Source organism: Neovison vison, chromosome 13, assembly GCF_020171115.1.
Source record: "Neovison vison isolate M4711 chromosome 13, ASM_NN_V1, whole genome shotgun sequence".
In the NCBI taxonomy this organism is placed as follows: Eukaryota; Metazoa; Chordata; class Mammalia; order Carnivora; family Mustelidae; genus Neogale; species Neogale vison.
Genome location: NC_058103.1, coordinates 116,326,269 through 116,339,560, shown reverse-complemented (window position 1 = coordinate 116,339,560; position 13,292 = coordinate 116,326,269). Strand labels below are relative to the sequence as shown.

Here is a 13,292-nt window from a genome sequence, read left to right as displayed (position 1 = left end):
CATGTATGGTCAAGCCAGGAAGGCTCACCGCCTGACTGCTACCATCAGAAGATCTGCTTTCCATGGAGGGCTGATCAGTCCAGGGCCCACATCCTTGACAGGCAGGCACATACAAACCTGGATGACCATGCCTCTTGGTCTAAGGAGGAACTCTGGAAGCTTAGTCCGAAGAAGACAAGCACCCAAGAGGGCAAGTCAGAGGAGTGCCACTGCAGTTTCACCCTGGCAAGCAATCTAAGAGCAGTCCAGAGATGGGAGTGGCTGCCTCAAGAACTAGTGAGCTCGGGGCGCCTGGGTGGCTCAGTGGGTTAAAGCCTCTGCCTTTGGCTCGGGTTGTGGTCCCGGGGTCCTGGGATCGAGCCCCGCCATCAGGCTCTCTGCTCCCAGGGAGCCTGCTTCCTCCTCTCTCTCTGCCTGCCTCTCTGCTTACTTGTGATCTCTGTCAAATAAATAAATAAAATCTTTAAAAAGAAAAAAAAGTGAAAGAACTAGTGAGCTTCCTGTTCGTGGAGGTGTGTGTGTGTGTGGATAGCCACAGGTCAAGGGTGCTGCAGAGGGAATGCCATCATTAGAGGGGGCATGGACACCACCCAATCTTGAGAAATTATGGTCTTGCATCTATGCTGGTCCTGAAATCACACCAGTGAAACCCCAGGTGCTGGGACTGAGGTCTGACTCCAGGCCCTGTTCTCCTCTCCAAGAACCACGTGTTGGGGAAGAGGAGGAGAAGGCCCCTATGGTGATTTCAGGAAAAGGCTCACATGTCTGGGGTACAGAATAAGGGAGAGGTCATTTACTACATCTGTCAGAGCCACCCACCAGTGACCACCTTCTTGACCTCCTGTGCACCCCTTCCCGAACCCATTAAGTGCATTTAGGAGCCCAGAACCAGTCAGTTCGCCATCCCTTCCTATATTCCCTCCCACCAAAAGCTCCAGTCCAGCCACTCACTATTCCTCCTGGGCACTCTCCCTCTTCTACTGCCTGCAGACATAGGGACAACAAGACTCAGTTTCCCTCCTGCCAGAGGGGAACCTGACTACCCTGCTGGATCCTACCGCCTCCCCTTCACACCTCAACCCATCTCACCAGCTCAATGTCAAGAGAGTCCCTGGGAGAGTTGGTAGCCTCTGGGCTGGCTCGCTGGGGTAGAGTTGCATCTGGAGAACACAGAAAAGGTTACAGGCAGGTCAGGGACATCCCTGGTGAGAGGCATCTTGGATGGGACAGTGACCAAGGAAACATCCCTTCTTGTTTTCCTAGAAACTCTTGCTTCAGGGCCTCTCATAGCACTGGGGGAGCTCCATGGAGGGGCTGTCATTTGGAAGGACAGCTCCCCGACTGCAGGGAGCATGAATCCTGCCAGGGGGGAGCAGTAGAGTACAAACCCCAGGGGCACCCTCCGTCCATCTCCTGGCCACCGCCAAGGCAAAGTGTGAACAATCCTAAGGTTATCATTGCTCACTGACTTCCCTGCATACAGTGAGAGCTTCACAATACTCTTGTGATCTACAGCCTGATTTCTATTACATCTAATCTAAATTTTTCACGCTTTAGAAAAGACCTCCTTGCCCCTCCACTGCCTAGTTACAATACGGAAGACAAGCTGTTTAAATCTGTTGGTGTCACTTCCTGTGTCCAGAGTAATATTCACTGCCTAGGTGGAAAATGCACAAATCCATGTGCACTCTAGGATTATACTTTTACAAGACCACTTCCCTCAGCTCTGAGGGTAGCAGTGACGAATCCCTGATCACTGGCCCTTGCCCGGACACCTTCCGATTCTGTTGCTACCCACCCCTTTCCTGGAAAGGGCATCCTCACACCAGTTTGTCTATCTAGAGCTCAGAGTTCAGTTGAGAGGTTCTGTCAAAAAGCTTTTAAAGCTTCTTCACCCTGGAAGCCCTTTTGGGCACCCCCTCCCCAGGGTCTCTTGAAAGCCCCCCCTGATGTTACCAGCTCACACAGAGCTGCTACAACTCCAGCATTTGGACTGCAGAGCCGAGCACTACCTTGTTCTCCAGCTGTGTGATGTGCTCCCATCTGTGCCCTGGTTGGGCTGGACAGCTCTCGAGTTCAGGAACTGGTCTGCTGTCTACTTCCCAAGGGCCCAACACCAGGCAGGGCCCACAAGGGTGGGCAGCTGGTCCAGATGACTGGCCATGCTGGAGGCAAAGTATCTTCTCCACTGAGCCAAACCATGGTTTTAGGTAAGCATCTGACCACCCGAGGGGGTTTCCTCAGCCCCCTTCTGCTCTAACCTCAAGTTCCATTTGACTTCTCTGTTGCTAGATAGAGTGCTTAAGCGAACTTCCTAGAGTGGTTACCCTTTGGGGCTAAAATGCTAGTGGGTCTGGTTCTCTGCTTTGTATTTTCTTAACTTCTCCGAGGGTCACAAGATCACAGCTAATCCAAAGGGTCTTGCAAATTAGTAAAATACGCCCCCTCTGGGAGGCTGCAGACTCCACGTCAGGGCCTACCCTCCTTATTCCGCACTCCAGAATCGACGATGTGAGCAAACCCTAGACTTAATAAAACAAAACCCAAAAAACCCAGTTTCCTTTCCCGTCATATGTAAATGACCTTTTCCTGCCCCTCTCCCCCAGGGAGGAAGGGCAAAGCAGAAGTTCTTAAGTGGTAAACGGGCTGGTCACGTGGTGGCTCGGGTGCTTACCTGTCCCCTGAGTGATGCAGGAGACGAGTTCCTGCAGGCGCACTTTGAATTTGTCGAAGCTGTCGGTGCGCACAGAGGTCTGCAGGTTCTGGGGCTCCTCCTGGCGCAGGCGGCCGAGCGCTTCCCGCAGGAAGCCATGAAGGTCCAGCACCTCCTGGTCGGAGGCATAACGTTTCATCCTCTGCACCAGCGAACCTCCCAAACGGATGCGCTGCAGCACAGCTTCCAGGCGGCCCAACTGGCCCGCAATCTCCTCGTAGCTGCGCTGGTACTGCGCGCTCACCCCCTCTAGCAGCGCTTGCTCCTGGGCCAGCACGTGCGTCACTAGTTGGCGCACGCGTGTGTGGATCAGCTCTTCGGTGTCTGCGCGCGCGCGGTCCAGCTGGCTGACAGCCGAGCGCATGCGCGCCTGAGCCGCCCCGAAAGCGCGGTCCTGCTCCTGCAGCGCCTGCGCCATGGCGTCCAGCTCCTCCTGCCGCTGCTGGATCTCGATGCTGATGTCGCACTTGAGCTCGCTGTGGATGTTATCCAGGAGCGCGCACGAGCAGCACAGTGGCTTGGAGCAGCCCCGGCAGTAGATGCTACGGATACACAAGGCTGGCTTAGTTTTGGGCTCTCCTGTTCTCCCTTCAACCCCCCCCCCTTAAACTTCCGTAATTAAAACACCTCTTCAAAAATTACAAAACTTTGAATCACGGTATGTTTCTAGGTTCGTGGTCTTCCCGATTCAGAGTGTGTGTGTGTGTGTAGTTTTTAAAGATCTTATTTATTGATTTGAGAGAGAGAGAGAGAGAGCACAAGCAGCGAGGGAGAGGGAGAAGCAAGGCTCCTCGCTGGGCCCCATGGGGGTTCCATCCCAGGACTCTGGGATTATGACCTGAGCTGAAAGCAGACTTAACCGACTGAACCACCTAGGCGCTCCTCAGTTTGTGGTTATGGTGCTAGCCTCCAAATTACCAATAAAACATTAGAACATAAAAAGTTACTAAAGCAACAACAGCTAGCCTTCGTCTGTGGAACAAGGCACAGATACACAAAAAGTTAATCATCTTCTCACACCACTTCTGAATTTCTTTTCCTTTCTTCTGAGGCAACTAGATGAGCATCTGGGTGCATCCTTCCACAACTCTTCACAAACCACTTTACGCAAATAGCCAGACAATGAAGCTGCTTGCAGGATTTTAAGGACTCGATACATTTCATCCCATGTAAGTCTTGGTAGAGTTTCCATGGGGAGAATTATCCTTATTCTCATTTCACAGATGAAGAAACCTAGACATTCAGAGGTTAAAAAATTGGCTCGAGGATCCACAACAATTTTGGTGGGTTGATGCTTGTTCCTCAAAACAAAAACAAGATCATGCTGTGAATGAGGTCAGGAGTAATGACTTTGCAATTTCCTCCTCTAATTTAACTTTTTTCAGGACATTCCTGGAGGTTTAATAAATATAGATCTTACTGTATTCTTACATATATTCTTTTTTAATAGATTTTATTTATTTACTTGACAGAGAGACAGAGATCACAAGTGGGCAGAGAGGCTAGCAGAGATGGGGGGGAAGCAAGCCCCTTCTGAGGAAAGAGCCTGGTGTGGGGCTCAATCCCAGGTGCCTGGGATCACCACCTGCGCTGAAGGCAGATGCTTAACCAACTGAGCCACCCAAGTGCCCCTATGTATTCTCTTTACTAGCTCCTTTAAATTCCGTATGTACCACAACTGATCAGTCATTCTCCTGTTAATGGACATTCCAGGGATTTCCTATTTTTTATTTTTGAAGATTTTATTTATTTATTTGAAAAAGAGTGAGCATGAGTGGGGTGAGGGGCAGAGGGAGAAGCAGACTCTCCGCTGAGCAGGGAGGCCAATGCAGACTCAATTCTCCAACTCTGGACTCGTGACCTGAGGCCAAGGCAGACACTTAACTGACTGAGCCACCCAAGCATCCCCAATGCTCTCCTATTTGCACATTTTTTGTTTCTTTTTGCCAATACAGACAATGCTTTATGTGGCCTAACTCATGGATGCTTGTTTCTATGAAATAGGTTACAAATAATAGGAATGCTAAATCAAAGAATAAAAATAAATTTATTTATTTATTTAATAGAGTTTAGCTAACAGACACTTCCATAGCATTTACTATGTGTCAGACACTATTATAAGCATTTGAGAAATATCAACCCTTTTAATCTTCCTAATGCTCCTACAGAGTAGTAATTATTATATACTCATTTTAAGGATGAGGACACTAAACAAGAGGTACAATAACTTGTCCAAGGTCACACAATTCATCAGTGATAGAGTCCCAAGGCAAAGTGTGGTAGGCAGAATAATGTACTAATTCCCAGAACCTGAGTATGTTACCTTATATAATGATAAGGACTTAGTCCATGTGATTAAGTTAAGGATCCAGGATAGGAAGATTATCCTGGATCATCTGGGTGGACCCAATGTAATCACAAGGGTCCTTATAAGGAAAGAGGGGGAGGCAGGCAGGTGTGAGGAAGAAGATGTGATCACGGAAACGGAGGTCTCGTGGTGCTACCTGCTGGCTTTGAATATGCAAGGGGGCCATAAGCCAAGGAAAGAAGGCAGCATCTAGAAGCTGGAAAAGGCAAGAAAACAGATTGGCTCCAAGAGCCTCCAGAAGGAATGCGGCCCTCGATTTTATCTCCATGAGACCCATTCAGACTTCTGACCTCCAGAGGTATGTAGTAACAAACCTTTAATGTGTGAAGCTCCTGTATGTGTGCTAATTTGTTACAGCAGCAATAGGAGACTAATATAAGACCCCAGGCAGTCTGGCTCAAGTCCCTGGTCTGACACACCGCAACACCCCCTCTTCAAACGCTCCCAGAAAATATTGTTGATCACTTCCTCAGAAAGTTTGCTGTGATTTATTCTCATTAGCAGTGATAGTCAGCCCACTTGAAGCCAGGAGAAAGGATTTTAGCTGGAGCCACTCTGGCCTTAGTTACCGAGATCAGCTTGTCCTGTTGGCCAGCTAGACTCCAAAAACTGCCACCAGTTACCAGTCCTCAGCTTTGCCAGCTCCCAGCCTCCCCAGATCAGAAGAAGGCAGGGCCTCGAGCCTGAACCTCTTGATCAAACACAAGACACTTATTCCAGGCCAGCAGAGGTTTCTTGGAGAGCCCTGAGAGTGAGGGAAGCATGCGGGCTGCAGCTAGGTCAAGGGCATTCAGATCCACCAGCCTGAGGAAATCTAATGTAAGTGACAGATCCCCATTACCATGAGGCAGGGCCAGGGACTGAGGTTAATTGGCAGCTGAAGCTGAGAAAAGAGTCAGGCAAACATGGATCTGACCTGGGCTCTGTGCCCTTGGCAAGTCACTTAACCTCTCTACACCTCGCTTTTCTTATCTGTAAAACAGGGATAATCCCCAGCTCATACTGGAGTGCCACAGACGATCAAATGAGAGAGGTGCTACATAAATATTCTCAACAAAGGCTGTGATGACTGTAATTGACTGAACTATTAATACTCACCAAGATACTATTAACAAGAAATGCTGAGCAATTATGAAAAGAAATCATTGCAGAGGGCAGCTTGGCAACAGCCATCAAAATCAGGAACATATTTATCCTCTGACCCAGCAATCCCTCTCCTACGCGTCTATTCTGTAGCTCTATCTCTAATTTACAAAGTAGCATCTGTACAGTGCAACACAGTATGTAAGAGCAAAGAACAGAAACAAAGGTAGGCAATGAGTTTCATAAATTAGGATTGTATTCCATACAGTGGAATGCTATGCTGCTGTGAGAAATTGAGGACGCTCTTTATATGGAAAAATCTCCATGGCAAAATGCAGATAATAATAGGAGAAATAGAAAGATTAAATGAGTGTGTGTGTGTGTATATATATATATATATATATATATATATATATATATATAAATAAAAGATTAGACTAGTGATTAGCATATAATGAGTGCTCAATATTTATTATTATTATAATGCATATTTTAAATAAAATTGGGGTGTCTGGGTGGCTCGGTCTGTTAAGTCTGCCTTTGGGTCAGGTCACGATCTCAGGGTCCTAGGATTGAGCCCTGAATTGGGGAGAGGGGAGTCTGCAGCTCCCTCTCTCTCTGCCCCTCCCCCCGTTCATGTTCTCTCTCTCTTTCTTTCTTTCTTTCTAAGAAATAAATAAATAAGTAATCTTTTAAAAAGAAATAAATAAAATAAATAGGATGCCACCTATTGGGTAAGAATGAAGAAAAGTAAAAATACATTCACATTTGGTTGTATCTGAATAAAAGCATCTTAGAAGGACACACAAGTTAATAAAAGTGATATGGATGGGATGGGGGAGAGGTGGAGTGAGACACTTCACTGCAAGCCTTTTAAATTGGTATCATGTTTGGGGCACCTGGCTGACTCGGTCCGTTGAGTGTGTGTCTCTTGGTCTCAGGGCTGTGAGTTTTGAGCCCTACGCTGGGGGTAGAGATTACACTAAAATATGTTTTTGTTTTAATGAAATCCTGTGATTGCTTTCATTTTAGAATCTTTTGAATGTGTCACCTATTTTTTAAATGAAACAACAGAATACTAATCAACATGGGAAACTATATAGCATGTAGAAATATAGGAAGAACTAAGTAAAATCTGCAGTCACTTTTCTGGCTTTGGACCCTTCAGGCTGAGTCTGAAGGTAGCCCCTTCCTTAGAAAGAGTGTTCCAAGCCTGGGAGGGGTACACCTAGGATAGCCTGGCTGGCGGGAGAGCAAGACCTTCCGGGTTGACCACAGTCTCCGCTAGGCCCTATTCCTGAGCCCATCTGTCCTGAATGGGGTGTCCCTAGGGAAAGTGGCCACCGCTCCCCGACTGGCTGGAAGCATCCCTGTGGGATGGCTGGCCTAGAGCAGGGCGCTTGGGTCTGAAAGCCCCTAGCCTTCTAAGAAAACTGAGGTGTGGACCATAAAAAGGAGTGAGCCATCAAGGGGATCTCACCTGGGACCAGGACCCAGTTCCTAGGCCTAGGGTTCCTTCGTTCTCCCTCAAGGAACACTCATGGAGCACCAATGGTGTGCCTGGATGTGGGAGGCAATGGTAGGTTGGCATGTGCCCATGAGGAGCTCCATGACAAAAGCCCAAACTTACCACAGACATAGAGAAGACTAGCTCTAAAGCAAAATGACAGTTATTTGCTCTCAAAAGAATGAACTAAAAATAGTACAGAATTAACATGAAGTTGCTCCAGAAGGTGGCCGGAATACACCAGAATGAAGAGTAGAAAACTGCTTAATTCTATCCCAGCAGTACGAACAAAGAGAAATATGGAAGAAATTTCCAAGCTCTCATTCACAAACAGCAATTTTCAAATGCTTAAAAAAAATGTAGACATAATCTTACAAAAAATATACATATGGGAAAAAAGACAAAACTCCATTGAGAGAGAAAAGTCTAAAAAATAGAAAGATGTGGGGCGCCTGGGGGGCTCAGTGGGTTAAGCCTTTGCCTTCGGCTCAGGTCATGATCTCAGAGTCCTGGGTTCGAGCCCCGCATTGGAAGGTCTCTGCTCAGCAGGGAGCCTGCTTCCTCTCACCCCCTCGCCTACTTGTGATCTCTCTGTTAGATAAATAAATAAAATCTTTAAAAACAACAACAACAACAACAAAAACAGAGAGATGTACCCAAGGTCCCAACTGGAGAGGCTGAATATTAAGATTAACAATTCTTCTCAAGTTAATATGAAGGTTTAAGGCAATTTGAATCAAATTACAGATGAGAATTTGAAACTTCACCAACTGATTCTAAATTTCACAAGATGGGAAAAATAGGATAGGACAGTTATGAAAATTTTGGGAAATCAGGATCAAGAAGGGGAATTTTCTCTGCCAGATAACACAAGAGAGAATGACTGTTTTTAAAAGAGAATGTGTGGGGAACCTGGGTGGCTCAGTTGGTTAAACATCCAACTCTTGGTTTTGGCTCAGGTCATGATCTCAGGGTCGTGAGATCGAGCCCTACGGCGGGCTCTGTACTGGGCATGGAGCCTGCTTAAGATTCTCTTTCTTCCTCTGCTCCTCCCCCCAAAGCACATGGTCTCTCTCAAATAAATACATAAAACTTAAAAAAAAAAAAAAAGATTATATGTCATGCTAGCCTCAGAAAAGATAAAGATCAGCAGAACAGACCACATAAAATCTGGCATCGATAAGACGGTGACAGTTTATGGAACAAAGAAAGCATCCACATTAATGGACATTAAACAATTTCATTCAACAACCGGCATGGAGAAAACTGGCTACCAGGGCAAAAGGCAAGTTAGAGCTTGCTTCACACATCACACTACAACACATTTCTGATGGGTCACGGAGTTAAATGTGAACCGTGACACCAGGGATACAATAGTTGACTATTTACTTATGATGGTGAAGACCTTATAACCACTGAAGAAATGGGAGAAATCCCACAATCAACAGATGCAACTACTGAAAATTCAAAACCATGTATTTTCTGGAAAGACATTCACAGCTTCCTACCATGAGAAAAGCAAGTTACGGAATGCTACATGCTGTTCATTTCATTTTAGATGATTATAGAGATCGCAAGAAGGAGAGGAAAGTGTATATTGGTGGGAGTTAGTTACTTCTTTCTCTTTCTCTTTCTCCCTCCCCACCTTTTTATCCATTTAGATCTCCCCAAAATTTCCATAATTGCTTTGAAGTGAAGGAGTTCAGACTTTAAATGGGAGGCAATGGAGACCTCAAAAAAACATTCCATCTAGGAATTACAAAGTTCTTCCTCTTCCTCCCTGAGACTGATTGTTTCACTTATCTGTTTATGATCATTTGGTGAACTGACTATGTTGTTGGTATTTTAATAAAAGCCTCAACATATTTCCTAGGTTCTCAGTCTCCCTATAAACTGCTGTACCAAAGGCCATGTGATAGGAGGAAGGGTATGGGTTCTGGAAGTGGAGAGCCATGGGCCAGAATCTGAGCCGTTCCGTTCCTAGTGACAAAGCCTTGAGTAAATGACTTTCTCTCTCTAGAGTCTGAACTTCCCCATCTATAAAATGGGGATAGATAAGGACACCTCTCATGGACTGTTGCAAGGACAAAGATGGGCTTGTGTATGTGAACTCACCTGAATAGTGGCCAGGTCCACATTGGATATTCTGGAACCATGAAAGAAGGGGAGGCATGAACTACCCCCGTACACATGACAGGCATAGCCCTTCTATGGGTGTGTGAAGCTCTTAAACCCGAACAGTAAGGAAACATCGCACTGAGTGTGGTCTCTGGGCTGTCCCCTTCCCACTGTGGTGAGAGCATCCTAGTGCAGCCACACCTCCCACCAGAGACCAGAGCGGCATCCACTTCTGCTGTTCTAGGAAACAGGGTAGCTCGGAAATGCAGGAGGCAAAAATCCTATGAAAATGGGAGCTGTAGAGGAGAGCTGGCCCCAGAGCAGGACTCCAGGGCGGGGCCCGGCTTTGTAGAACGGCAACCAAAAAACTCTCTCCTCTACCACCCTCCCTCCACAAGAGGGTGGGTGGGGAGCTTTCCCTTGGGTAGTGTTAGCAAAAGGAGCAGCCTCCTTGGCAGACTCAAATGATCAGCTGGAGGGCAAGTAACGGGACCCATCAGTTATTTACACAGGAGTAGGAACTCATTTAATCAGACAGGTTTCCTGCACTCTGCTGGGGAACAGAGTTGAGGAAAGATTTCTGAAGCTGGGAGCTGGGTAATTGCAGAACCTGGGATACTGACAGTGAAAGCATTATTCCTGGTCACCTCCCCTCCTCCAACCCTTCACTGGTTGAGAAGGTGGTGGCAGAGACGGGAGAACCTGAGGGCTCAGAGAGGAAGATGCTAGAAAAGAAGGAGCAAGGAAAGGAGAGAGGAGAAAGCCTTGTCTGTTTTCCACTATGGTCTTACGCCAACCCCATACCCAAGAACGACGAAAAGGAAGTTTGTGCTTTTCCTTCCCCACTGGTTTCTAGGCCATCCCTGCTCCCAAGGCAGAGGGCTGGCATATCCATGGTGGACAGCGTTCTGAGAGGTCACATCGCTGCCCTACTTATCCAGAGAATGGCACTGCCATTGAAAGGCCACTCAAGCCAAAGACCAAAAAAAAGACTATTAAGCACCAACTGTATGCAGGCATTGTGCTAGGATATAAAGGTAGAATCCTGGTTCCTAAATTTGTCCCATCAGTTCCCATTGCTACCACCTTTGTTCTTGCGGCAGTCGCAACTTATCTACTTTGGCGCTGTCCCCTAAGGCCTTTCTGCTTCTGGTCTCTCCAATCAACCTTCCCCAGTGCCACCAACACGGTATTTCTACAATGTGAGGACCATCACACACTCAGAAGTACAGTCAAGACAGTATCAAGCACAAGTCATTTTTAAAGCATCTTATGAGTTATGTGTTAATAAAGGACATTCAATTTTTGGAACACTGTGAGATAACTTGGGGGAATTCACTGAGTTTTGTAACAACACACTAGAATTATACAGTATTGAATACTAGCGAACTTTGATGAAATAGGAATTTACGTGCCCAGAAATGTTGCAAGACAGCAAGACAAGGTTTATCACACAGACGAGTACGGTGGACATCAAACTATTTAAATCTGATCTAATTTGGGGTGCCCAGGTGGCTCAGTCAGTTGGGCACCCGATGTTTGGTTTCCGCTCAGACCAAGGTCTCAGGATAGTGAGGTCTAGCCCTGCCATTGGGCTCTGTGCTCAGCGGGGAGTCTGCTTCTTCCACTCATCCTCTGCCCCTCCCCCTGCACCGTGAGTGCTCTCTCTCTCTCACAAATAAATAAATACATCTTTATATCTGATCTAGTTTCAGTAAAGGAGATGGCAAAAGAGATGGAGATAGCTAAAACAATCGATTAATTAAAGCCATGAATGAGAAAAACATTATTTGATGATTAAGTTAACACTAACTTAACACCTGTTATTAGTTAGATGGCATATGGTATAAAAAGGCAGCTCTTTTACGGAGCCATACCGATCTTGAAATACTTCTCCAACTCTAACAGCTTTGGCAGAACAAATCCAAACAACAAAAGATGCCAAAGCAGGAATTTGTTACAAAATTCAAAGACCAAAGTTAATCATTAAATGTTAATAGAATCTGGTAAAATAGAAAACAGACAGTAACTCCTTACATATAGGAAACAATTTCAATAGTCTCAAGTACTTTTATCACAATGTGTACAAAGTGATTTTATGTAACTCTGAATGTATACTATGGTTCTGATCATCATTACTCATTCAATGATCATGAAATAAATCAGTTTCCCCCAAACTGTAGTAATACTGTTAAGATTATGAATTGGGAAAACCTGGAAATAATAAATTAATGATTGTAATACCATAATGGTGATAAAGGTAAATGAGGAGGAAAAGGAAGAGGAAAAAAGAGGAGTAAGAAAATTTCACTGACATAAAGAGACTTTAATTATTATTATTACTATTTTAGTCTCTACGATTTTGTTTATTTATTTATTTGAGAGAGAGAGAGGGAGTGACAGCAAGATGCATAAGCAGAGGGAAAGAATCCCAGGCAGATTCCATGCTGATTTGGAGCCTGACGTGGGGCTTGATCTCTCCACCCCAGTATCATGACTTGAACTGTAATGAAGAGTCAGATGCTTAACTGACTGAGCCACCTAGGCCCTCTGAAATAAATAGATTTTTAGATTGAAGGAGCCTGCCAGGTTCCAGAATAATCTGATACAAAGTGCTCAACACCAAGACAGTTTGGTTAAATTAATAAACTTCAAGAAAACATATCTTTAGTCATCAAGACAGAAAAAGCAAATAAATTTGGCTCAGTCCTTTCCTCATGAACATGGAATGCTGGAAGACAATGCAGCAGTCTACAAAATTCTACAGGCAATGGCGTGTAGATTACATTATACCCAACAAAGGTATCACTCAAGCAGAAGAGCAACTGATACACATTTTCTAGGAATTTGGACTGCTTACTGACAACATCCATCCAACTAAAAGCTTAATCAAAGTAAAGAATTTGCAAGAAGGAATGCCAGAGTAAAATGGCCAGGGCCATGCCTGAGAGCCATCTTAACACAGAATCAAGACAGGTAGATGGCAGTGGTCCATCCTATTTTTCTCAGCAGAGACTCTATTATAAAAACAAGCTACAATTACTCCAACCTCTTAATGTATTAGCAACATATATATAGTTTTTGCTTACTGTTAGATATTTTAGGAAACATTTTAGGATGAAGAAGTAGTTCTTTGAAGTTTAGTAAGTCCAATTTTACTTCCATATCTTTTGCTTGTGTTAAAGTCAAGGGAATTTACATTTATCATTGCTAAACAGCATGCTTCCTTTTAATAATCCACTTCCAAGGGAAAAAACACTCTGAGTTTAAAAAGCAACTTGCTGGGGCACCTGGGTGGCTCAGTGGGTTAAGCCTCTGCCTTCAGCTCAGGTCATGATCTCAGGGTCCTGGGATAGAGAGCCTGCTTCCCACCCCCCCCCGCCCCGCCCCTGCCTCTCTGCCTACTTGTGATCGCGGTCTGTCAAATGAGTAAGTAAAATCTTTAAAAAAAAAAAAAAAAAAGCAACTTGCAGAATCCCTTTTTGTACCTCAGCCTGGTTATG

The 13,292-nt window shown here is 45.4% G+C and overlaps 1 protein-coding gene across 7 annotated transcripts in view; it reads right to left on the bottom strand.

The window, feature by feature from the left end:
• The window catches only part of PML (PML nuclear body scaffold), a 40,043-nt gene that overhangs the window by 17,363 nt on the left and 9,388 nt on the right, over nucleotides 1-13,292 (bottom strand). For all 7 annotated transcript variants that reach the window (XM_044232262.1, XM_044232268.1, XM_044232267.1 and 4 more), the window contains exons 3-4: nucleotides 2,675-3,255; nucleotides 1,090-1,160 (exon numbers count right to left, since the gene is read on the bottom strand). In XM_044232262.1, the coding sequence (XP_044088197.1) occupies nucleotides 1,090-1,160; nucleotides 2,675-3,255 (652 nt within the window). The remainder of the gene's footprint in view (nucleotides 1-1,089; nucleotides 1,161-2,674; nucleotides 3,256-13,292) is intronic.